This window comes from Hemitrygon akajei, chromosome 12 (genome assembly GCF_048418815.1).
Source record: "Hemitrygon akajei chromosome 12, sHemAka1.3, whole genome shotgun sequence".
In the NCBI taxonomy this organism is placed as follows: Eukaryota; Metazoa; Chordata; class Chondrichthyes; order Myliobatiformes; family Dasyatidae; genus Hemitrygon; species Hemitrygon akajei.
In genome coordinates, this window is record NC_133135.1 from 26322833 (window position 1) to 26349087 (window position 26255).

The 26255-nt window shown below is 39.5% G+C and overlaps 1 protein-coding gene across 3 annotated transcripts in view; it reads right to left on the reverse strand.

Moving 5' to 3' along the window:
- Window positions 1-26255, reverse strand: part of plppr5a (phospholipid phosphatase related 5a) — a 200239-nt gene that overhangs the window by 74322 nt on the left and 99662 nt on the right. For all 3 annotated transcript variants that reach the window (XM_073062749.1, XM_073062748.1, XM_073062750.1), the window contains exon 2: window positions 23278-23410. In XM_073062749.1, coding sequence (XP_072918850.1) covers window positions 23278-23410 — 133 coding nt within the window. The remainder of the gene's footprint in view (window positions 1-23277; window positions 23411-26255) is intronic.

Sequence of the window (26255 nt, forward strand, 5' to 3'; positions counted from 1 at the left end):
TTTAAAAGTTATTCTGGATTTTGTAGCTAATTTTCATCTATCTATTGCTTTGAAAGTGTTTCTGTGCCCCTCTCAGTCAATGTCAACTTGCCTTTTTTTGTTACGTGCAAATAGCATTTCTCAGAAAGAAATTCTCTGGAAAAATATGTTGGTACACATTAATTTGACTGGCTGAAATGCTTCATACATGCTCAGTGGTTTTTATGCTCAATTAAATTTATGACTAATAGTGAAAGTTACAGGCACAAAACTGAACTTCGAAGGAAGATTGACAGTATTGCCTGAACCTTCCAATTAAGGAGCTAACAGAAAATGGCTCCTGAAAGTGACAGGAAGGCCTTTTGGGGGCTTTCAGAATTGTACTGCTTTCGTTTACTTTGAAGAACAAGACAGTCATGTATGTAGAATTAATTCCCACCATTTATTTTCGAAAGCATATTTGCAGAAGAGTTTCCTAGTAAGAAAGAACAAGTTCAAGAAAACTAGATTAATAAAATTCCGATCAATGTTTCCTTTTGTTTCCTTTCATTCTGTCCGCACGTCTGCTGATTTAGCTGCTGAGTATTTCTAGTATTCAAAGTCAAGTTCAAGTTTAATTGTCATTCAACCATTCATGTGTACACAGATAACGAAACAGCATTCCTCCGGGGACAAGGTGCAAAACACAGTACATACAGTCACACACAGCACATAGTACATAGGTATAGTTACCATAGCACATAAAGACACAAAAAATAATACAAGTTGAGCACCCCTCGTCTGAAATGCCTGCAGCCGGAAGTGTTTCCAATTTGAACAGATTTTGGAATATTTGCATCTATATAATTAGGCCATTTGCTCCATCGAGTCTGCTCCATCATTCAATCATGGCTGATCCATTTTTCCCCTCCTCAACCCCACTCCCAGGCCTTCTCCCTGTAATATTTGATGCAGTGTCCAATCAAGAATCTTAAATACACTCAACAACCTGGCCTCTACAGCTGCTCGTGGTAACAAGTTCCACAAATTCACCACCCTCTGGCTAAAGAAATTTCTCTGCATCTTTGTTTTAAATGGACTTACCTGTATCCTGAGGCTGTGCCCTCTTGTCCTAGACTCCTCCACCATGGGAAACATCCATTCCACATCTACTCTGTCTAGGCCTTTCAAGATTCAAAAGGTTTCAAGGAAATCCACCCTCATCCTTCTAAATTTCAGCAAGTACTGACCCAGAGCTATCAAATGTTCCTTGTATGATAACCCTTCCATTACTGGAATCATCCTTGTGAACCTCCTCTGAGCTCTCTCCAATGCTAGCACATTTTTTCTTAGATGAGGAGCCCAAAACTGTTCACAATACTCAAGGTGAGGCCTCACCAGTGCGTTATAAAGCTTCAGCATCACATCCCTGCTCTTGTATTCTAGATCCCTGGAAATGAATGCTAACATTGCATTTGCCTTCCTCACCACTGACTCTACCTGCAAGTTAACCTTTAGGGTGTTCTGCACAGGGACTCCCAAGTCCCTTAGTATTTTTGATTTTTGGATTTTCTCCCCATTTAGAAAATAGTCTGCAGACTTATTTCTACTACTGAAGTGCATGACCATGCATTTTCCAACATTGAATTTCATTTGCCACTTTCTTACCCATTCTCCTAATCTGTCTAAATTCTTCTGCAGCCTCCGTTTCCTCAACACTACCTGCCCCTCCACCAATCCAAAATCTTCCCAATTACTGAGGTCAGGCTAACTGGTTTATAATTTCCTTTCTGCTGTCTTCCTCCTTTCTTAAAGAGTGGAGTGGCATTTGCAATTTTCCAGTCCTATGGCACCATGCCAGAGTACAATGACTTTTGAAAGATCATTACTAATGTCTCCACAATCTCTACCACTACCTCTTTCAGAACCCTAGGGTGCAGTTCATCAAGTTACCATATAATGAGATATCTTGTCAGTAGGATCTAAATCTAAACATGAAATCCATTTATATTACACATAAAGCTTATACATATACTCTGAAGATAGTTTCATATAATATTTGTAATAATTTTGTACATTAAAAACAAGGTGCACATTGAACCATGAGACAGGTAAACAATCACTACCTTGGCTGAGCAGGTGGACAGTCAATGGCTGTTTGGCATCATCATCATTCTTGAGTCTGAATTTATGTGCTATAAGTAAGCAGTCCTTGCCTTACACTTGGAATAGAAAATCTGCAGAAGATGGAAATCCAAGTAGCACACACAAAATGCTGGAGGAACTCAATGGGCCAAGCAGCATGTTTGGAAAAAAATAACAGTTGACATTTCGAGCCAAGACCCTTCTTCAGGACTCATGGCCCAAAACAGTGACTGTTTACTCTTTCCATAGATGCTGCCTGGCCTGTTGAGTTCCTCCAGCGTTTTGTGTGTGTTGCTTGTCTTACACTTTTTCATCACACATATTGGCTGAGGCAGCCATTCAGCATGTTTCACCCGTAATGATCTTGGCAAACTCATCAATGAATTTCTCTGCTGCTTCATGATCAGCAGATGCTTCATCAGCACAAAGCTTTAACATTTTAACGCAGTGCCTTTTCTTAAATTCCTGGAACCAACTTGCTGAATATTCGCAATTACCTTCAATTTTGAGATCATTGCTTGTTGCAAGATAATCATACCATTAAGTGAAATGTGTTCACTTCAATGTTGACAAATCCACTCTTCCAATACACGGTCAAAATCTTCATTTTTTGCTTTATACACTGTTTTTCTATTTTTCATTAACTTATGTTTATTGCATATGTGAGAACTTCTCTTAACTCTATGTGGTGTGCAGCGATCTGTGTATTGCTTGAGAATATCCCCAGTGCCTTGTGAAATTTTCCATTTGTCAGTGCTCAAGAATGTTTGGATTATATAGGTTTTCAGATTTTGGATTTTCAGTTACGGGGTCCGAGAATGGCATGACCCGAAGACTGATGGTACATGGGATGTTGCCTTGGAGCCACATTTCTGCAAGAACAAGCATGCAGCAGTTCCTCATCCCATGCTGTGTCAGCCGCAGATAAAGGCAAAGCTGCTTGTCTAGCGCTGAATCAGTCACAGATGAAGACAATCCAGCTGGTCTTCCAGGAAGCGAACACTGACAGGAAACCCTAACTTCAGGGGCCAGACCCCAACCCAGCATGGATTGCTGCGCACCCAGCTTGCCTCTGTCCTCTCCCACACTGCCTCCGGTACCGCCTTCCCTGGGAGGCTGTATCAGGTGATGCCACCGCACGAGGGCCAGAACCACGCTACAACCAAGCCCACACAGTTCTCCTGCCATCGGTCTTACCAGTGAACCAATGACCTGGACTTGCTGTATTTTACATTACCAATGTCTCACAGGATCTTTTGATCAGAAAAAAAAACATTTAAGGCACACATTTGCATCATTTCTTCAACCAGAAGAGGCCACTGCAACCAAGTACACCACCATCTTACTGGAGGTCTTCAAGCCATACATTTGCACCATTTGTATCTTATGAATCTATTTCAGATCTCCATGTCTATTTTCTCTAATTAAATCCCACTATAAAATATAACCCTTTTGCAACTGGTTCATCTGTTTATCACCAACAACACACTGACCCTTAGGAGGTCACGCCTAATGAAGCCCAAATCAATTTCAAAGAGAACCATCTCAAGTTTCTATAAGGCACTTTACATCTTTTCTGACAACACTGAATTCAGAAGTCTCAGATAAAGCTTTGTCTAGTAGTATCACAAATCCTCTGGATACGTTTGTTTTTTTTTTACACATTCCATTTTTATCCTTTTATGTTAAATATCATCCCTTATATTATTTTATCTCCTTCCTTCCAGCATTTCATAGACCTTCCCTTGGTTTTACCCTCTCCTCTCCTTTGTCTTTGCATCTTAAAAATTTTTCAGTTCCAGAAAAAGATCAATGAAGCTGCCCCTTTAACTTATGTTAGACTTCACTGGAACAACGTTGAAGACTGAGCATTAACTCTATTTCTTCCTCCATGGATACTGCTTACCTGGTGACTATTTTGAGCACTTCTGTTTTCATAAAACCTTTCAGCATTTGCCTTTAAAGCTCTACATCTTAACCTCTAAAAATTAATTACTACTCTCACCATGACATGGTACTATTGATACAGACTGTAAATATCTCAGCATAAGATTTCACTTATCTACACATCACTGTTCAATTTTTAATGATACTTAAAGCAACTTGAACACTTTTATCTTTGACATCTATATGATTTAGCATGCAAGAGAAGTGTAAACTAAAAATTATCCTAAAAATGTTGTTAATGTTTATTTTTGAAAATATACACTGAGTAGCCACTTTATTAGGTGAATCTATACATAGGAAACTTAGAAAACATAGAAAACCTACAGCTCAATACAGGCCCTTCAGCTCACAATGAGATGTGCCAAACATGTACTTACTTTACCTAGGGTTACCCATAGCCCATCTACTTGTTAATGCAAATATTTAACCATCCAATCATATTGCAGCAAATCAATGCACAAATTTATGCAGGCATTGTCAAAAAGTTCTGTTATTGCACGGACCAAACATCAGAATGGGGAACAAATGTGATCTAAGTGGCTCTTACTATGGAATGATTGTTGGTGCCAGACAGGGTGGTTTGAGAATCTGAGAAACTGCTGATCTCCTAGGATTCTCACGCACACTAATCTAGAGTTTACAGAGAATGGTGTGAAAATAAAAAAAACATCCAATGAGTAGCAGCTCTGTGGCTGAAAATACCTTGTTAAAAAGAGAGATTAGAGGAGAATAGCCAGACAGGGTTCAGAATCAGAATCAATTTATTGAATGGTGTGAAAAACAAAAAAAATCCAACTGAGCATCAGTTCTGTAGGCTTGTAAATGAGAAAGGTCAGAGTAGAATGGGCAGAGTGATTCAAGCTGATAGGAACATGACAGAATTTCAAATAACCATGAGTTACAAGAGTATTGTGCAGAAGAGCATTTCTGAAAGCACAACAGACAGACATACTTTATTGATCCTGAGGGAAACTGGGTTTTGTTACTGTCGTACCAACCAAGAATAGTGTAGAAATATAGCAATATGTTTATATTTTTATATGTTTATATATATATGTAGCAATATAGCAATGTGTTGAACATTGATGGGGATGGGCTACAGCAGCAGAAGGCAACTAGAACTGAATTGAAAATACACTCGGACTAAGATGTTAACTCTCCTGTGCTATCATTCTAACATTCACTCAGTGGCCATTTTTTTTTAGGTTCCTCCTGTACCTAATAAAAAGGACACTGAATGTATATTCACTGATATAAAGCTAGTGCCCATTTGATTAAAGTTTTCTTGACTTCTATGAAATAGGGATGCATTAAGTTACTGATCAGTGTTTTTCAAGTGGGGGCCAGTTTAGCAAAAATAAACTTTCAACTTGAGAGCCCTACTGACAGATAAATTAACACATTGTTTTCTTCTTATTACTGATGTAATTTATAAAACATTTTATGCAGCTGTGATAAAATCTGCTTGTGCAATAGGAGGAGATTCCCTTTACAAAATGAACCTTGAAAATTGTGCATCAGCCACTGACTATTATGCACTCAAACCCTCTATCGTGCAAATGACCTGGAATAGATTATGTGCCCATGTCCATTGCCTCCTCCTTTACACCTCATTTCTCTCTGCTTGATCTCTTACTCCCATACACAAATTTTCTCTGATCCTAAACCTCTTCACTTAGTTTCCTATTCTTAGTCTCCTGATCTCACTCCCTGCATATTCCTTCTTCCCAGAAATATTTTCTTCTCAGCCTTTACACCCTTTCCTCTTGGCACGTCTTTGCACATGCCAGGTCACGCTCTGCTCTCAAGTTCTCAACTCTGATCCCTCTCCATCCATGTATTTGACCTTCTTTCCAGCAATGCTACATCTTCACGATGACCCTTATTCCATCCACACGACTGCTCTGATCCTGTCTGCATTCCAACCACCCAATCCTAGACAAGCTTCAACCAGACAATAAAAACAGAAACTGCTGGAGATATTTGATAGGTCAGATATTATCTGTGGGAAAAGAAGTAGATTTAAAAATTCAGGTCAAACACCCTTCGTCAATACAATTCTAGTGAAGTGTCTCCAACTTGAAACATTCTCATTTTCTCTCTCTCTCTCTCTCTCTCTCTCTCTCTCTACATATGCTATCTGACCATAAGACATAGGAGCAGAATTAGACCACTCAGCCCATCAAGTCTCCTCAACCATTCTATCATGGCTGATTAATTATCTCCCTCAACCCCATTCTTCAAATTTCTTCCCATATATTTTGGTAACCTGACTAATCAGGAACCCATCAACCTCTGCTCTAAATATACCCGATGAGTTGGCCTTCACAGTCATCCATGGCAATGAATTGGACAGATTCACCAGCATCTGGCTAATAAGAATTCCTCCTTATCTCTGTTTTAAAGGAATGTTTTTGTATTCTGAGGTTGTGCCATCTGGTCTTATGATCCTCCACAATAGGAAATGCCCTCTCCACGGCCACTCTTTTCTGTCCTTTCAATATTTGATAGGTTTTAATGAGGACCTACTCTCATTCTTCTACCCTACCAAACACTTCCAAACTTTTCTGTTTTTATTTCAGACATTCAACATCTGCAGTATATAGATATTCACTCTCCATCTGTATCGCATTGAAATAGAAATAATTGGTTAGAGAGTGATACTTAGGGTCAATGGGAATGAGCACTGGCTCCTAGGACCTGCAAAGAAGAACACTACTTGAAGTTTTGATGAGCTCAAGAACAATTTAGCTGACACTTGGTTCAGTTATTTGTTGAATAGCAAGGCAACTTGATTTTTGCTTCTTGACCCATTGTCATGGTCACATTGTAAATTGATCAGCCAAGCACTTTTCACTTAAGATATAGAACAATGTAAGCCAGAATGAAAGAGCTGCATCCATTGTTTTCAAAGAAATGCAATGTTTTGCTCACAATAATACTTGTTCTGCCTCAATTAATTATCAATGATAGAAGCTTGTGTGAAACACAAGAATTACAAGTTTTAGAAGGAGGCATGACTGGAATGGAATAGGGAAATTCTTCTGTACACTTACTGTTGAAAGAACCTGAATGTGGCCTCATCCAAAGGGATGGTGTGAACTAGTGATGTTATTTGAAGGATAAATGTTTCCCAGAAGACCAGGGTGAATCTCATTCTCCACCTGAAATAATATCAAGCAACTGTGTGTCTACCTGAGACTAGCAAACATTTTATTGAAAGATATTGTCTGGGAATTAGGGATCAAATCAGTACTTGGTTACAGTTAAAGTATTTATGGTGTGTTCCATTTTGGGAGGATACGATGAACAGTGAGATATGATGTAGTTTTTCATTCCATGGTCCTGGGAATTTAGTGATTGCTTATCCTTAATCATACATTGATTCACTTCTCCCAATTTCCTGATTTTGTTCCCTCTCTCCTTAAGATACTTCCAATATAGATAGGTTATGTGAGTGGGTAAAAAATTGTCAGAATGTATACAATGTGAGGAAATGAGAGATTATTTACTTTGGCATGAAGAATAGTAGTGGGAATGGTATAAAGTGGAAAGGGGAATGAAACACAAAAGTAGGACAGTGTGCTGGTAAGGCTGCACCTAGAATACCTCGAAGTTTCTTTAAACGAAGAAGAAAATAGATGCATTAGAGGAAGTGCAGAGAAAACTCATAGGGTTTGAGTCCTAAGATGAAAGGGATATCTAATGAGGAAAACTGAGCCGGTCCTATTCTGTGGTCACTGTGGAAAGTAAAAGGTGATTTTATTTGGAAACATGAGATTCTGAGGGGATTGACAGGGTGGATGCTAAGAGGATGTTTCTCTTTGTGGGACATCTATAAACCAATGGACACCATTTCAGAGGGAAAAATGGAGATCAGTAATTGTGTCTCTCAGAGGTCTTGACTTTTTGGGAATTTTCACATCGAGGGTTCTGAAGAGAAGACTTTGAATACAATCAAAGTTTAAACACACATGTGTAAATTCATAGGGTCAAAATTTAGTGGGGATCTAGCTTTGAGGTCAAATTTCTCTAGTGGTGAAGGACCTGCTAGACATGTTCTCCTGCTCTGCATTTTGGCAACTTCCACAATCCTCTTATCTATGTTCTCACCCTCTAACTGCTCCCACCTACTCAATGAACAGATAACCATGCTTTTCCCCACAGCCACTCCAGTTTCACTTTATCAGGGACACTCCTATCCCAACTTTCCCTGCAGCTTTACAAGTGTCTTTTATTCCCTTTTTAGTTCTGAGGAAGGGTCTCCAACATGAAAATTGGAATATTTCTCTTCGCACAGATGCAGCCTGGTCTACTGAACACTCCCAGTAGTTCTGGGTTTTGTTTTTGATTTTCAGCCATGATTTTATTGAACAAGAGCATGAGGATATAAAAACCAGCACGTGGAATGGGACTGTCAGTCCTAATGACCATCTCCTGCCATTCAAGAACAAGATTGAGGCAACATACAAAGGAGCTGGAGAATAAGTCAGTCGAGCAGCATCTGTTGAGTAAAATAGTCAAACTGGGTTGGGATCCTTCATCAGGACTAGAAAGAAAGAGGGGAGATAACTAGTAGAAAAGGATGGAGGAAGGTGGTGGACTGGGTAAATCAGCACCTGATACAGAGGTTCTAATATGCAGGATCATAAGGAGCTGCACAAATGTAGACTTAGCCAGTGTCATCAGGGCTTCAGCCTCCCCACCATCACAGAAAACTTCAAAAGGTGCTACCTCAAGATGGCAGCATACATCATTAAGGATGTTTATCATCTGAGCCACACCCTCTTCTCAACACTACCGTCAAGGAGGTGGTACAGGAGCATAAGGACGCACAGTTGGTGTTTCAGAAACAGATTTTTCCCCTCCACCATTAGATTTCTGAATGGTCCATGGGTCCATGAATTCGTGAACACTACCTCGTTTACTTTTAAGTCACAATAAGAACTATATAGTGCATTTTTTAATGTCTTGCACTCCATTGCTCAGAATCAGCATCAGGTTTATTATCACTGGCATGTGACGTGATGTTTGTTAACTTAACAGCAGCAGTTTAATACAATACATAATCTGGCAGAGAGAAAAAAATAAACAAACAAGTAAATCACTTACATAATATTGAATAGATTAAAAACATGCAAAAACAGAAATATTGTATATTAAAAAAAGTGAGGTGGTGTCCAAAGATCCAATGTCTACTTAGGCAGAGAGGAAGAAGCTGTTCCTGAATCAGTGAGTGTGTGCCTTCAGGCTTCTGTACCTCCTACCTCATGGTAAAAGTGAGAAAAGGGCATGCCCTGGGTGCTGCAGGTCCTGCTGTCACAAATTTCATGACATACAGTGATAATAAACCTGATTCTGATTCTAGAGCACGAGCTGGCAGGTGACACATGGATCCGGGTGAAGTGGGGTGGGGGGGGGGTGGTATTGAGAGGCAGGTGGAGAGGGGGCAATGGGAATGAAGTGAGAAGCTGAGAGGTAATAGGTAGACGTAACAAATGGTTGAAGAAGCTGGGATCTGATAGAAAAGAATAGAGGACTATGGAATAAAGGAAAGAAATTGATGAGAGGAACTGGGTGGAATGTGTTGGTGACAGGCAGATTAATATCGAGAGAGGGGAAAGGAAGAGAGTTATAGGGTCAGGGGGAACAGGAAGAAAATAAGAGACAGAAGGGAATAGGTATCAGAATGTTAATGCTGTCAGGCCAGAGACTACCAAGGAAGAATATGAGGTGCTATTCCTTTAAACTGTGTAGCGACAACTTGGCAGTAGAGGAGGTCGTGGACAGACATGTTGGTGTGGAAATGGGAAGTGAAAGTAAAAGAGCTGGCTGCTGGGAGATTCTGGCTGGTGTGGCAGATGGAGCGAAGATGCACAACCAAATGGTCCCCTAATCTGCATCAGTTCTCACTAATAAAGAGAGATTCACTCTATTTATCAACACGCACATCAGAACATTATCATGTAAGAAATAAAATTAATCTCGCTTTAGTGTAGTGGCGCCCATACCAGGAGCGTTGGATGCAAGAAATGACAACGATGATTTTACATGTAAAAACTGCCTCACTTGAAAGGACTATTTGGGAGCCTGAATGGTGATGAGGGAAGAGGTGTGGGACAGGTGTAACAATTTGCAAAGATGCAGGGGCAAGCACCTAGAGGGGAATCAATGGAGAGAACAAGATTGATCCAGTGTTGACCTCAACCCCACTTTCCCACTCACCCCTCAACAACCCTACACTTCTTAGTAGATTAAACAGCTGTCATTCTCCTCTTTGGGTAGCTTCACTGATTCTTCCTTCACAGCTCCCTGGAGAAGAGAATTCTGAAGATTCATGATCCTCAAGGTAAGAAATTCCTCCCCATCTCCATCTTAATGGTTGACCATTTATCACAAAAGTACAATCTTTCATTCAAGGAAAGCAAATTCTTGACATGATTTTTATCAATTCCATCTGCAATATGCTATTTTTCAATACAATCACTTCTTATCTAACTTCAAAGTATGTAGGTACAACTTGCTTATTTTCTTGGTTAATTAGTTGCTTTACCCCAGCAGTTAATCTAGTGACAGCCTTTAATACAAATGCAACCTTTAAAGACAAACAGATAAACTATGCTCAACACTGCACTTGCATCTCTTAAAATTTAATTAAACTTTCCCTGCTTTTATAGCCTATGCCTTTTGCCATTCCACTGACCAAAATAAAAAGTGCTGGAAATGCTAAATTTGTGGAAAGAGTAAGCGATAACATTTCAGATCTTGGACCCAATTCTTTCCTTCAATATGCTCAACTTTCAATTTGACACTATTCTAAACTTCCTTTATCCTGATGTGCATGCTTCTCATTAGAACCATTCTTCCACACTAAAAAGCACTTTCATTGAGATCTGCCACTGTTGATTTACAGCCTTATCCTTTAAACCATTTCCACAGTTCGGCAGGCTCAATGGGCAGAAGCTGCTTTTTCTATAGGAAATACAACAATAGATATTTTAAAAATCACACAGGAAAGACAGACAGATAGCAATTAAATAAGTTACCAGGTTGTCTGTTGCAGGTGTTGGCTATTTCCCTGTTCTTCCTGCAGAATTTTACACCTCTGCCTGACGAAGCACATTATCGCTTTGAGACTCAACAATGCTCTTCAGCCAATCCAGCCTTGTTTCTCACATCTCAAGCATTCTCACTTTTTCCCTTCTCCTAGTGGTTTTCATTCATCTCTGCCTACTTGCACCTCCTACAGATACACCTTTTTTTGTTTCTCATTCTCCTCACCGCCCACAGTCAGCTAGCTCCAACACGACAGATAAACACAGAAGATACTGCAGATGCTGGAAATCGAGAGCAACGCACACCAAATGCTAGAGGAACTCAGCAGGTCAGGCAGTATCCATGGATTGGAATAAACAGTCAACATTTCAGTCTGAGACTCTTCATCAACCCAGCGCAACACTACGTGTCACTTGCTCTAACTTGTCTTTCCCACAAACCTACCCTTTGATTCTCTCCACCATTCCTCCATTTCTCTGGAACATAAATCATTTCTTTTCCTTGACTGTTCCCAGTTCTAATCAAAAACCATCAATGTGAATCATCACCTCTCTTATTCTATCCACAGACGCTGTCTGGCCTAACAAATAGCTCGAAACCAGCCTTATTGGGGAGATATTGTTCAGAGTAGCAACATGTCCACTGCTCTGGAAGCCGGGGCTGGAGAATCTTAAATATTAGGTCTCATCTGAATTCTGTGGTCAATTTCACAACATTTCCCACAGGAATTGTCAAATAATTATGACAATCTTTTGTTTTTTTTGTGTTTTGGTCTCTTTTTGCACTATTCATTTACATATTATATATTTATTACTGGAAATTATAGTAATTTTTTATGTATTGCTCTATACTGCTGCAGGAAAATAACAAATGTCACATCATATGTCAGTCCTAGTAACCCCGATTCCGAGTTCTGAGATTGTACATTAAAGCCACGTGATAGCAAATGGACAACTAAACCCATCCACTGGGAGTTTAAAATCACAAAGGAGCCAGGGTGTAGGTGGGACAGGGGAAGGTTGTGAATCTCCAACCTGAGTTATTTCATGTGGAGCCAGTCAGATGACCCCTCATCTTTCTTCCCCAGTCCTGATGAAGGGTTTCGGTCTGAAATGTTGACCGTACTTTTTTGCATAGATGCCGCCTGGCCTGCTGAATTCCTCCAGCATTTTGAGTGTGTTGTTTTAGTTAATCAAGTCAGCTTAGCTTTGTCCTCTCAACTGCTCCTTCATTGATGCCTCTCCTATATCTATTCACCCTCTCCTCTCTTGGCACAGTCCCGCTTTGGCCTGACTAACTCCTGTGAACATAACAAGGGCATACCAGATTTTAAACACAACTTATACTGACCCATGCCTACTCATACTTTTGGTATGATGCCTTGCTCGGGAGATTATAACCAATAAACATCAACTCCTTTTACCTCTGGAAGGAAGGTGATTTGATGCAGGTAACCTGCCTTATATTAGCTGCCAACCAGCTGATTCCCAACCAGACAAGTTTGCTTAAAATTCCCTACTTATTTACCATGAGTGATTATTATTATTTCTATGCAATTATAATATGATTTTGTTTGTAATGCCATTCTAAAAATTCAATGTAGCGATTATGTATAGAATGACCAGAAAACTTAGCAGAATTATATACTCCATATATTGTCAAAATTTTACTTTTACAATTAATCCCACACATATTACAGAAGAAACCTAATTTTATTGTAGTTTTAATCAAAATACTGCATTGCCTAACCACAGCAAATTCCAAAGAAGAAACCAGAGAAAATTAAATGAATTTATATTTCCATGGAAACATGTTAACATTGGCCAATAGAAGAACTCAAAAAAAAAATGCAGATGCCAGGAGGACAGTTTTACACAGACATAAACAGTATGGATCTCATGTTTATGACAAGTCATGTTTATTTATGTTCAATTACGTATTCAAATCAAGTATTGCCACAGCAAACGTGATTTAAATTACGGTAGCTTCAGATAATTTTTTTGTATCTTTAGCTGTGTTAGATGAAAATTAACTTTAAATGAGATATCCTTTTTTACTTCCCCTTGAAATGTGAATAACAATGATACTATCGTTAGCTCCGCATTTTTTCTCATTTGTTGAATATTATTTTATTGAAGGTTCAATAAAGGGTAAAATTTCCTATTCCCTCTCCGACATGTTGGTCCGTGGCCTCCTCGTGTTCTATGTGTCCACTCTCAGGATGGAGGAGCCAGACCCCATTTTCCGTTCGGGTAGCTCCAAGCTGATGGTACAAACACTGATTTCTCCTTCTAATAAATTGTTTTCCCTCCCCGTCCCTCTTCTTCTATTCCCCAGTTTGGCCTCCTTCCTCTTCTCACCTGCCTACCACCTCCTCCCTCCTCCTTCCCTTTCTGCTCTCCTATCAGATTCCTTCCTCTCCATTCCCTTACCCCGGATTCACTCATCACCTTCTAGCTATCCTTTTCTCCCTCCCCCACCTTTTTAATCTGGTGTCTCCCCATCTCCTTTCCAGTCCTGAAGAAGAGTCTCAGCTTGAAATGTCGGTTGTTTATTCATTTCCATAGATGCTGCCTGACTCTGCTGAGTTCCTGCTGTAATTTGTGTGTGTTGTTTTAAAAAATTATGGATTTATTTTAACAATAAATGTTGTTTTTGTAAATGCCCTTAAAAGGTAGTGAGAGATTCTTTTGGATTCACTTACTATCTCCGAACTTAATTTGGAGTTTAATCCAGAGTAGTGTGTGCTATTGCAATTTGGGAGGTCAAATACTTTCTTTCTTTTTACAATATTTATATTCAGAAGTAAAAACAAGATTTACAGAGTGCAACACATAGATATATCTCAACATAAATTGTGTACATTCATATATTGTAATAAAATTGATCAAAATGTTATAGCATATCACATAAAGGTATACCACTCTGTAATCAAAAATTTAAAGATAGGTCATACATCATAAAAGAAATTTTTTATATAAAAAGAAGTCAACCCCCTACCAACTACCAAAGAAAAAAGCTGATGGATGATAATGGATAATTAGAAAAAAAAACATATTCGCTTAAGAAGGGAAGATAGAAATATACATAAAACTCTGTGTAGGGAGGTCAAATACTTGAGGAAATTATACCGTAAGTTGTAAGACAATGTTCAGAGGGCTCTTCGGATACAAGTTTATAGCTCCCTGAAAGTGGCAACACCGGTTAAGATAGCATCTGCATACAACACTCCTTCAATTGACATCTTCTGGATAGATCATGAAACCATATATTTCACTTCCTTTATGTCTTTTACACATCACTTACATCTTGAACTGTGATGTGCAGTTTGGAGATCGTTTGGGTGTTTTAGCTCTCTGCATTCTCTGAGGGAATTCCAGGAGGTAGAGGCAGTGGTGGGAACCTTGTGACGAGAAGGCTGTGAGTTGATGTTCGACTCCATTTCATGGATTAAAGCTTCCATTGTTCACCAATTAAAGCAGTGAGGGAGATAGAAATGCAGCTGCCTGCCTGCCTTTTTATCACTGGGAGATTGCTCTGCTGCCAGAGAAGGGAGGCTGTCTTTTTAAATAACTGGTGAATCGCTCTGCTGTGAAGAGAGGAGACCACCTCTTTATTGCTGGTGAGATCACTCTGCTACGGAGAGAGAAAAATGCCTTTTTATTGCTGGTGACGGTGCTCTGCTATGGAGAGGGAGAATTCTGCCCAGGCTTTCTGCATTTTGGATGTGGACTTGGACTCTGGACTTTTTTCAGACTTATTTTTTTTTGTATTTTTTGCTTTTTGCTCAATCTTTTCATCATTTTGTGTGCAGAGGAGGGAGATTTGGAGGTTGATATGCCTGTTCCAGTTTTGTTTGTTGTTTTTTGTGCAGGGAGGAGGGATTTGGGGGTTGATGACCATGCTGCCGTTCTTTACTTTCTTGGTTTCATGGCTATCTAGAGAAGAAAAATTTCAGAATTGTATGGAGGTTGGCATCCGCCTGTCTCAGAGGACAATGGGTGATGATGATCATCACAAGCCTGGGTGGAACATATAGAGATGCTGAGATGCCCAGTTGTCAAGATCCCTCTCTTGGCCTCACCAGAGTAGTCCAAATGAAAGCTTATGAAGCAATATGCTTGGCACCAGCTTGGCTGCAGGAGCTGCTGGAAGGATGTTCAATGACTTCCATCTGCCTTAAGGGATCCACTCTGGATTTATTCCTGTAGCCTTCATCTCTCCCAAGGCTGCCTGCAAGGCAGTGGAGCCATTTATTTATAGCTGGGGAACTGATTCATGAACACCAGGATGTCTCCACATATCAGTGGGCCTGCGTGCTACATCTGCAGCAGCCAGACCTCCTCCCTGTCCTCCATAGTTCAGCCTGTGTCCGAAAGGAGTTCAGTTTCCATTTGTCACCAGCGAGGAGGCACTACATGAGGCTTGCTGTTGGAGAGGCAGGGAGAGACTTACACACTCAGCTCTCCTTTTCCACCGCTGGCCAGCAGTCTTGTGAAGCTGAAAGTGAGAGTGACAAGCACTACCCAATACAGTACCTCCATCGAGGCATCACAACAACCACTTTGACAGAGTTGTATACTTTGACAATAAATAAACCTTTGGACTTTTGTATAATTAAGTGGTAGAGACAGTGTTATGTCATTCCTGCCTTCATTGGTCAGGCACTGAATATAAAAGCTGGAAAGCCATCTTGCAGCTGTGTAGAAATCTGTTTAGGTAACATTAGGAGTATCGTGTACACTTCTAGCCACCCGACATGGGAAGGTTGTGGAGGTTTTGGAGAAGGTTCAGCAGAGGTTTATCTGGATACTGCCAGGATTAGAAAGCATCAGTTATAAGAAAATGGTGGATAAACTTGTACTGTTTTCTCTGGAGTGCTGAGGGCTGATGGGGTGACATGATAGTACACAAAATTATAGGATTAATAGACAGCGTACACAGTACATTTTTTCCCCAGAGAGCTTCAAGAAAGAGGGAAGTTTAAAGGGAGACTTACAAAATGAATAAAATTAGCTTTATCTTTATTTGACACATGTACGTCGAGAAATACAGTGAGGTGTATCATTTCATGTCAAATCAGCTCAGCGGGGAATATACTGCGGCAGCCTGCAAGTGTCAATGTGGTTCTGGCACCAGCATTGCATGCCCACAACTCACCAAGCCTAACTGTACATCCTGGGAATGTGGGAGGAAACTGGAGCATCTGGAGGAAACCCATGCAGTCACGTGGAGAACATAGAAACTCCTTACAGGCGGTAGCGGGAATTGAACCCCATTTGTTACAGTTGACACTAACTGCTATGATACCATGCCACCCAGCACTAACAAGTGAATGTTTTTACAGAGGTAGTGTTAGATGTCTGGAACAAGCTGCAAGGGCAAGTGTTAAAACAGATAACAATGCTTATGAGTGATTTTGACAGGTACATGAACAGGCAGAGAATGGGGAGATGTAGGCCACATGAAGGTAAATGGTCAGTACAGACACTGTGGGTCGAAAGGCCTGTTCTTGTACTGTACTGCTCTATGTATTTTTTCGGAATGGATTTTCAATACTTCTCCCTTATTCATGAGAACCAGATTTCAGCATTATCATGTAGTCACTAAACCATGGAAAGCTTAATGACTGCATTATAATGCTGAAACTGCAAAAATTTCACTGTTTTCTGATATAACACACCTCTCCAAATGACTCCTGCTAATTTATTCATGAGCCTATCCTGATATTCCACCTGACTTGATACAGAATAGGCAGATACCCTGCATGGTTTTGCTCAGCATAGATCAGGTGCTGGGAGGAAATAATATTTTGGCTATATACACTCAGTACACCTGAACACCTGCATGTTAATCAGCCAATCATGAGGCAGAAACTCAATGCATTAAACATTGCAGAGATGGTCAAGAGATTCAGTTGTTGTTCAGACCAAACATCAGAATGGAGAAGAAACGTGATCTAAGTGACCTACACCGGAATACGAATGTTGGTTGCTGATGTGGTGATTTGAGCATCTCAGAAACTGCTGACCTCCTGGGATTTTCTCACACAATAAACTTTACAGTTTACAGAGAATGTTGCAAGAAACAAAAAAAAAATCTAGTGAGTGGCAGTTCTGTGGGTGAAAATGGCTTGTTAATGAGAGAGGTCAGAGGAGAATGGCCAGGCTGTTTCAAGCTGACAGGAAGGCAAAGTAACCATGCCTTACAACAGTGGTGTGCAGAACAGTGGTCATCTCTGAATGCACAACGGATTGAACCTTGAGCTACAGCAAAAGACCAGGAGCATACACTCAGATGCCACTTTATTAGGTATAGGAGATACTTAAAAAAAAAAGTGGTCATTGAGTGTATGTATCTGGATCAGATCAAGTGGTTTTCTGTTTTCTGTGTGCACCAGAAGCCAGGTGAGGATAAAGTGCGGATAATGTAATGCTTCAGTTATAGATCAATGCAAAATGTTGTGTTGGATAACGTGACGGAGGGGTCCCAACTTTTTTATGGATCAATACTATTAACCCGTGGACCCCAGGTTGGGAACCCCTGCTCTAGAGTGAGGAAATATGAGTTGAGATGGATACACCCGATGAAATTGTACATCTGGCTGCATCCAGCATAAAATTCCTTATTAACATTGATATCTACAAAGTGTCTCATTCTGGTGTCAAAGAGCAATGCTGTTGACAACAGCAGACAGGATTTCAAGTGCAAATGCCTCACCTGTTGAATAAACTAAAGGATGGCAGATAGAAGAATGGATATTAGTGACAATTGGGAACATGGAGCCATAAGAGAACTGGGAGAAACATTGACAGTTAAATTTTACTCCAATTTCTTTTTTTGTTGTACCCACTACAAATCTAATCACCAGAAGTTGTAAATGCGTTTTGAAAGATTGATGTATTCACAGCCATTGAATAGATGTAAGTTTTGCACCATTTAATCATCAATTAATTTTAGAAGTTTGAAGATTTGTAATCTTTAACAATAAAAAGCAAATTCAGAGTTGACACTTATGGATTTGAATAAACATGGATTTACGTCATAGAGTGATATCATTTAAAGCTTTTGTGATTGTGCTTGAGCAATTTATATAATGCATCCTAAATACAGTTTCTGTCAATCAATGATGCACAATTAGGCAGAGATATTAGTCTCACTGATTATAGACACAAGTCATTGGTCAGTCAGTTCTTCAATGCATGACAGTCATTTAAAATCACAAGAGAGAACCAGCCTTTGTGCGAGTGTCTGAACTGTCAATATTAATTAATTTGACTAGTTGGACAGTGGGACTGGAGAGTGTCAGAATCTATATCCAGGTCAGATTAGGAGTTGTTTGAATTAATTAGATAAATGGAAGTGAACATTGATAGAAAGGCTTTGGTGACAACATGTGTCTTTTGAACAATAAATAAATTACTGAAATGTGGATTTAAATAAGTTAGGGAAAATAAAGAGATCAGTTTCAAATCTTGGCCAGGAATGTGACACAAAGAATCTCTGGCCTACCTGGGATACTGAGATCAAGATCTTGGGCTAACTCTAACAGTTTGGCTTTATAAGCGTGATATTGACATATTTCTCTTATCTAAATTTTGTTATATAGGACAAACTCTTGCAGAGTTTCAGTGCTATGGATACTGGTGGTGACAGTGGTTAAAAATGCAGGGCAGGAGAGCCCAAGTTTTCCTTGTGAACCTGGATGAGTACTCCTTGAACTGCTGTCTTCATCTAGTCTTGGTCCAGTGGAGAATTCACTTAACCAACATTTAGTCCCATGGTTATGCTATCATATTGGCACCTCATAACTATTAGAATACCAACTACGAAGTATAGAATATCAACTACATACTAGCCAAGAGCAAGTATTTTTCCAAGGCAAAAATTGAGCCCACCATTTTGGGGTGTGAAAAGAGTGCATAAAGACTCCCAACGAACTTAAATCTTACTCCCTTCCCATAAACATCCACCAACCCAAATTCATTTAAATTCAGGCATTTGCACTTTGGGAGAGGCTAAGCTACAGTTAAACATGGAGTTATTTACTTTATTTTGTTTATTCATGGGCAGTGGTTGCTGGATTAGATTAGTCCTGCTTTTTGCAGAGAGAACACTAGTGGAAATATTTCCACCTGGTTAACAGGTTGCCTGTGATATTATAGAAATCTACAACACATTATAAGTCCTTTGGCCCACAATGTTGTGTGGACCATGTAACCTACTCTAGAAACTGCCAAGAATTTCCCTACCATATAGCCCTCTATTTTCTCTAAGCTCCATGGACTTACCTAAGAGCCTCTTAAAAGATTCCTTTGTATCCACCTCGACCACTTTCGCTGGCAGTGTATTCTACGCACCCACCACGCTCTGTGTGAAAAGCTTACCTTTAACATCCCCCTTGTACCTACTGCCAAGCACCTTAAAATTATGCCCCCTTATGTTAGCCATTTCAGCCCTGGGAAAAAGCCTCTGGTTATCCACATAATCAATGCCTCTCATCATCTTATACACCACTATCAGGTCATCTGTCATCCTCCGTCGCTCCAAGGAGAAAAAGTTAAGTTCACTCAACCTATTCTCATAAGGCATGCTCTTCAATCCAGGCAACATCCTTGTAAATCTCCTCTACACTCTTTCTATAGTACCTACATCCTTCCTGTAGTGAAGTGACCAGAACTGAAATCAGTACTCCAAGAGGGGTTTAACTAAGGTCTTATATAGCTGTAACAATAACTCACGGCTCTTGAACTCAGTCCCGTGGTTGATGAAGGCCAGCACACCATATGCCTTCTTAACAACACTGTCAACCTGCGCAGCAGCTTTCAGTGTCCATGACACGGACCCCAAGATCTCGCTGATCCTCCATACTGTCAGAAGTCCTACCTTTAATATTATATTCTGTCTTCAAATTTGATCTATCAAAATGAACCACTTCACACTTACCTGGATTGAACTCCATCTGCCGCTTCTAAGCCCAGTTCTGCATCCTATCGATGTTCCACTGTAACCTCTGACAGTCACCCAGACTATCCATAATACCCCCAACTTCTGTGTCATCAGCAAACTTACTAACTCACCCTTCTACTTCCTCATCCAGGTCACTTATAAAAATCACAAAGAGGAGAAGTCCTAGAACAGATCCCTGTGGAACACTACTGGTCACAGACCCCCGTGCAGAATATGAACCATCTACAACCACCCTTTGCCTTCCTTCAGCAAGCGAATTCTGGAACCACAAAGCAAGGTCTCCTTGGATCCCATGCCTTATTATTTTGTGAATGAGTCTTGCATGGGGAACCTTATTAAATGCCTTACTGAAATCCATATACACTACATCCACTGCTCTACCTTCGTCAATGTGTTTTGTTACAACCGCTGGCAAAATTGCTAAACTAATGCCTACAACCATTGTATCTTTGTTACCTGTGGAGTGTACTATCACTTGGCCATTTCTTGGTATCGTGTGTAAGCTAATTGGTCTGAACACAAGCTTCTGTAATAGTAACACACACAAAATTCTGGAGGAACACGGCAAGTCATCTATGGAAATGAATAAACGTTTGATGTTTCGGGCTGAGACCCTTCTTCAGGACTGAAAAGAAAGGGGAAAGATGCCAAAATAAAAAGGTGTGGGGAGGGGATAGAGGATAGTTAGAAGGTGATAGGTGAAGCCAGGTGGGCTTTTGTAATAGGGATGGGTTCAGGAGGAGGTAGACATGAATTATCCATTTAATACCACTAAATATAGACATTGGAACTGTTTGAAGTCAGGGAAAAGTACAATTGTGGACGTTGCCTTATATAAATGGAAGAACAGGCTATATCTGAATACCTCTGCACAAAGAATTACAAAGAGAGAAGTTAAATTTTGCTAGATTTAAGTAACTACACCAATATTCTCTATATTCACATTTGAGTAAGAATATTCAAATTCGAAGAGCTTGACACAGATCACAGACTGGCTGAGTCAAACAGTACAATTCTATGACAGCAAATGCTATTTTCATTTAGTTGAAATATTCATGGAAGCCCATCAGTTCCTATACAGTAACCAAGGAGATAGCCTGTAAAAATCCATTGCAGAATGTTTAATAACTGTTGAAAAATATGCAAACAGTGACATTACTAATCATTAATGAACTTACTAGCTGTCAGGACCACCTGACAGTAAAAGATAAACTGTTTGGTTTGCTACTTAAACCATTATTTTGAGTACTTTTAAGTTTATTTTCATGTTGCACTGAACAATTTATTTTTAGTCATCTAAAACATCTAGTGAAGTGGGAAAACTCAGAAAGAAATTCCTTTTGACAATATCAAGAAGCAAATACATAATGTCTCCAAATAATGTTTCACTCCATATTAATAAAACTGCAAGTTTTTTTCACTTTAAATGTGCATACACTTCAGTTTATATCAACAATATTCTCCACCTACATACTATGGCTTAAAATTGTTAATTATATACTCAGCTTATGGGTTGATTATATCTTTTGAGGCCTTTCATTACAAATTAGTTTAAAGGTTTTGTTTCAAATTATTAAATCACATTGGAGACATAAGAGACTGCAGATTCAAGAATCTGGAGTCCAGGTTAAGATACTCAATGCAAAACATCGGCTGTCCATTTCCCTCCTTAGATGCTACCTGACTATCTGATATTCTACAGAAGTCTGTTGTCTGTGTCAAAATCATTTTGTTTTCTTCCTGATATCTAAGCAGGCATTTAAAAGTTTAAAAGACTGTTATAGCTCTATTGTATAATCAAGCAACTTTAGGTATTTGTGGAAAAATGATAAGGATAAATGCAATAGGGAATAGTTCAGAATTTTTTATTAAACAGAGAAAAATATAATTGCATATTTTCCATGAAGCCAATCCACAATACAGAAAAGTGCAGTCACTTTTTATGATTTTAAAATGCAAAACTCTTTCAAATTACACCGTAACATTTGAGTATTTGTATGCTTAATGCTTTTTATCTGATTTTTAAATTTTATCAAAGGAGTTAGTCCCAGAGTCATATAGTACGGAAAGAGGCCTTTCAGCCGAACCAGTCCATACTGACTGTGTTGCCCAGTGAGCTAGTCCCATATAACAACTACAGCACGGAAACAGGCCATCTCAGCTCTTCTAGTCCATGCTGAACACTTACTCTCACATAGTCCCATCTACCTACACTCAGCCCATAAGCCTCCATTCTTTTCCTGTCCATATACATATCCAATTTCTTTTTTAAATGACAAAATCGAACCTGCCTCTACCACTTCTATATAACCATCTGCCTATATTCAGCCCATGGACCTCAAAGCCTCCCAATGAAACAAAGAAACAGCTCACTAAGTGGTGAATAGGAAATTTAAGACAAATTGTTCAAAGTAATTTGCCACTAATTTAATATTCAGACTGAAGGCTGCAGCTATTTATTTATTGCAATTTTGCAATGAACAGCATAGAACTGGGATTGATAGATGCCAAGGAATTGAATATTTTATGTACTCAATCATAGCAAAATCCTAAAATAAAATGGCTTTCACTGCATAATTGGCTCATATTCAATCCATGAAGACGTCTTTCACCTATTTGTAAACTACCTCGTGTTATCAGCTGGCGATAATCATTGCTGTCACTAAGATTCCCATCTGTTATCATTCTTCAGTGTGAAGCATTAAAAACTCTTTCCTCAATAATGTCTCTTCAGTCAATTGCTACTTCTCTTTCAACCCAAGAATGCCAATATGAACATTGCAAAAAACCATAGAACACAGTTAATAAGGGCTCTTTGTACTTGTCTGTATTTCATGAAAGCCAACCTGTCCTTATTGTCAAACCAGAAAACTGTTCAAAAACTATAGTCCTATATAGATACAGTATATGAAACCAGCTCTTCATTGATTGCAGCAGTGTATGTGAAATATTTGGCATTACTATTAGGTAATTCGCAGCCAGACAAATAATAAGGATGTTTTTCCTGTTACTTTTTACAGTTTAGTATTAGTGATTTGTGAAAATATTATTTTTTGTATATCCTAAAGGTTGTCATTTACACAGCAGGGAAGGAAATGCAACAAACAAAATACCAAGATTTTCATCTTATTTTTAATTTAGAAATAGCAATCTCATAAAATGACAATTGTCTTCCCGGAGAACTTTAAATGTTACTCTTACCAAGGAACCTGACTGTTCTGCGCACCAGTGGATTGATGTAACAACAGTCTCCGGTTATTATCGCCTTCTCACGATTTCCAAACTCTTTAGAAGCTGATTGAAGTAAAAATACAGCCACTTCTCCCACGATTATCTTGTAAAGAATAAGAAGATTATTGCATTTTAAAATTAGCAAAATAAAGCATGGAAGTTCCAACACACTTGCCACAATCAACAATTACAGATTTGATTTTGTTTCGTTAGCATCTAAATAAATGATCTATATGCTCCAAGTTTCCTTGGACGTATTTTTTTTGTCAGTACTTGTGTGCTTGTTGCCAATTGAATGTAATCACAGAGCAATTACATTAGAATCTGTTTGCTGGTGGATAGGGCTGATACATAATTGTATCTACTGTTCAATCTGATGTGTTTCATTGATATGATTCATCATTTTCTGATGTTGTTTTGAATCCTGGGTTTTGAAGTCTTATACAAGGAGTCCCTGCCATAACCACACATACTTTCAACTGTACTTGACAACTGGATTTTCGAGTGGTTTGCATTAAATTGAAGTTACAAATGGTATTGTTTTCCTTGTCCTGAAATGAAAATTTTATTTTTATTTATTGAACGAATGGGTTGATGACCTTATGGTAACTGATAACAGGATCAGTCAGTATCACAATAGGGGAGCAGCATTGAGCGTCACATCACCTACTCCTGCTTCTATTTGTATATTTTATTATACGTCTTAAGGTGCCCTTCAGAAGGTAGTGATATACCAAATTGCTTTTTGCCTGGGCACTGATGCCATGTCTCAGGTGAAAAATTAATTTTGCTATACGCTTGGTTCATGGCCCAAGTTCCCGATTTCCATTCTGCACCATCTGGTTAATCAGTTAGTTATTCATTCCATGCAGGGATACCCCGAAGGCAGTAATTCCAGTTTCAAATACCTATATTGACAAAGTGGCGGCACATTTGTTATATTACTAGTTTGGTAATCCAGCGGTTCTGGATAAACAATCCTGAGAATCGAGTTCAAATCCAAATCAGGAATTTTAAGACATTTAATCTCTGGAATTTGTGAAACAATGTCCATGAGAAATAACCGGATTGTCAAAAATAATGCATTTGGTTCACCAAAGCCTTTCAGGGGAAGAGATCTGTTAAACCTGGTCTGACCTTTGTTTGACTCCAGACCCACCCCATGTGGTTGACGCCATCAGACACAGCTTAATGCCCATGTGCATCAGTACCACTATCTATCTTTTTAAAAAATAGAGAAGGAATAATACTTGACAACTTGGCTGCATCAACCAAGACACAGACTTTGGACATGGCAAAGTCGCTCCCAGCCCAGCTGATCTTGTAAAGTCCTCTTCGCAAACCTCTGGGGACAGGTGTCTAACTGGTTGAGCTATCCCAGAAATTAGTCTAGCAATACACCAAGTTAGCTCTCCCCAGAGTTTATATTTTGCAGACAATGCATTGGACTCCTCTATCACAATCTATTGGTGCATCTTGCCCCCCCAGCAGGACAAACACGCCAGTGGTGGCACAACCTTCACCGACATTGTGAATAGCTTCAAGAGGTAATGCCTCAAGAAGGCAGCATTCATCACTAAAACCCCTCAACATCTGGGACGTATCTGCTTTGCATTACCACCATCAGAGAGGAAGTACAGCAGCATGATGACATGCAGTCAGTGTTTTAGGAACAGCTTCTTCACTTCTGCTATCAGATTTATGAATAGCTCATGACCACTACCTTGTAATTAGCCTTTGGCATTATTGATTTTTTTAAACTTATAGTCATTTTATGTCTTGCACTCTACTGCTGCTGCATAACAACAAACTTCAAAACACAAATTACGTAGTGATAATAAGCCTGATTCTGATTCTGAAGGCAGGAGGAATCAAACATAGGAAAGGAAATCTCCCAGTTATCACCTATAGTCAACCCTCAGTACTCCTCCATGTTGATCAGTAACTGGAAGTAGTGAAAGCATCAATGGATCAATATGCGCTCTGGGTGGTGCCTTCAATGGTCATCACCAAGTGTACTTAGCAAAAGCACATCCTGAGTTTGTTGAGTTCTGCAAAGTATATCTACGAATCTGGGTCCGTTATCTCATAAGTGGAGCAATAAAACAGATTACACCTATTTAACCCTTGCGCTAAGTCTTCATTCAGGACAGCATTGGTAAAAAATTCCATCACACAGTCTATGTGGAGATAAAGTACTTCCCTGGAGGAGTACTGTGATAACAGCCCTCCTGAAACTTACCTGCATCTAAAACAGTCTCTGTTGACCCTCAACAATTCTTACTGATGCACCATAGAAAACATTCTGCTTTGATGTGAAACAGCTCAGTGTGACAGCTACTCTACTGTACATGTGACCACAAGAAACTACAGAGAGTTGTTGACACAGTTCAGCACGTCAAGGAAACCAGCCTGTCTATACTTCTCACTGCCTCAGTGATGCACCATCAGTAACTCTCGGAGACGTGAGGCGAGAGATAGGCTTTTATTAGCTGGAAGAAAGCACTGTCAGCAGCAAGAGACCATCACACAACATCCTGGAGACTGAGGGAGGAGCATTGCCTCCAATCGCCTTTATACAGGGGTCTGTGGGAGGAGCCACAGGAGCAGTCAGCAGGGGGCGTGTCCAGACAGATATATGTAGTTCACCACACTCAGTAACATAGCCAGGAGAATCAAAGACCTTACCCATCCCAGACACCCTCCCTTCCCCTAGCCTTCTGTCCGGGCAGAAAATACAAAAGCCTGAGAGTGTATACCATGAGGTTCAAGAATAGCTTTATACTGATATTATCAGATCTTGAATGGACCACTGCATGACAAGGTAGAACCTTAAATTCATTATTTACCCTGTTATGATCTGGCACCTTATTGTTTAGCTGCAGTGCACGTTCTCTGCAACTGTAACACTTCATTCTGCATTGTTATTGTTTGCCCTTGTTCTATCT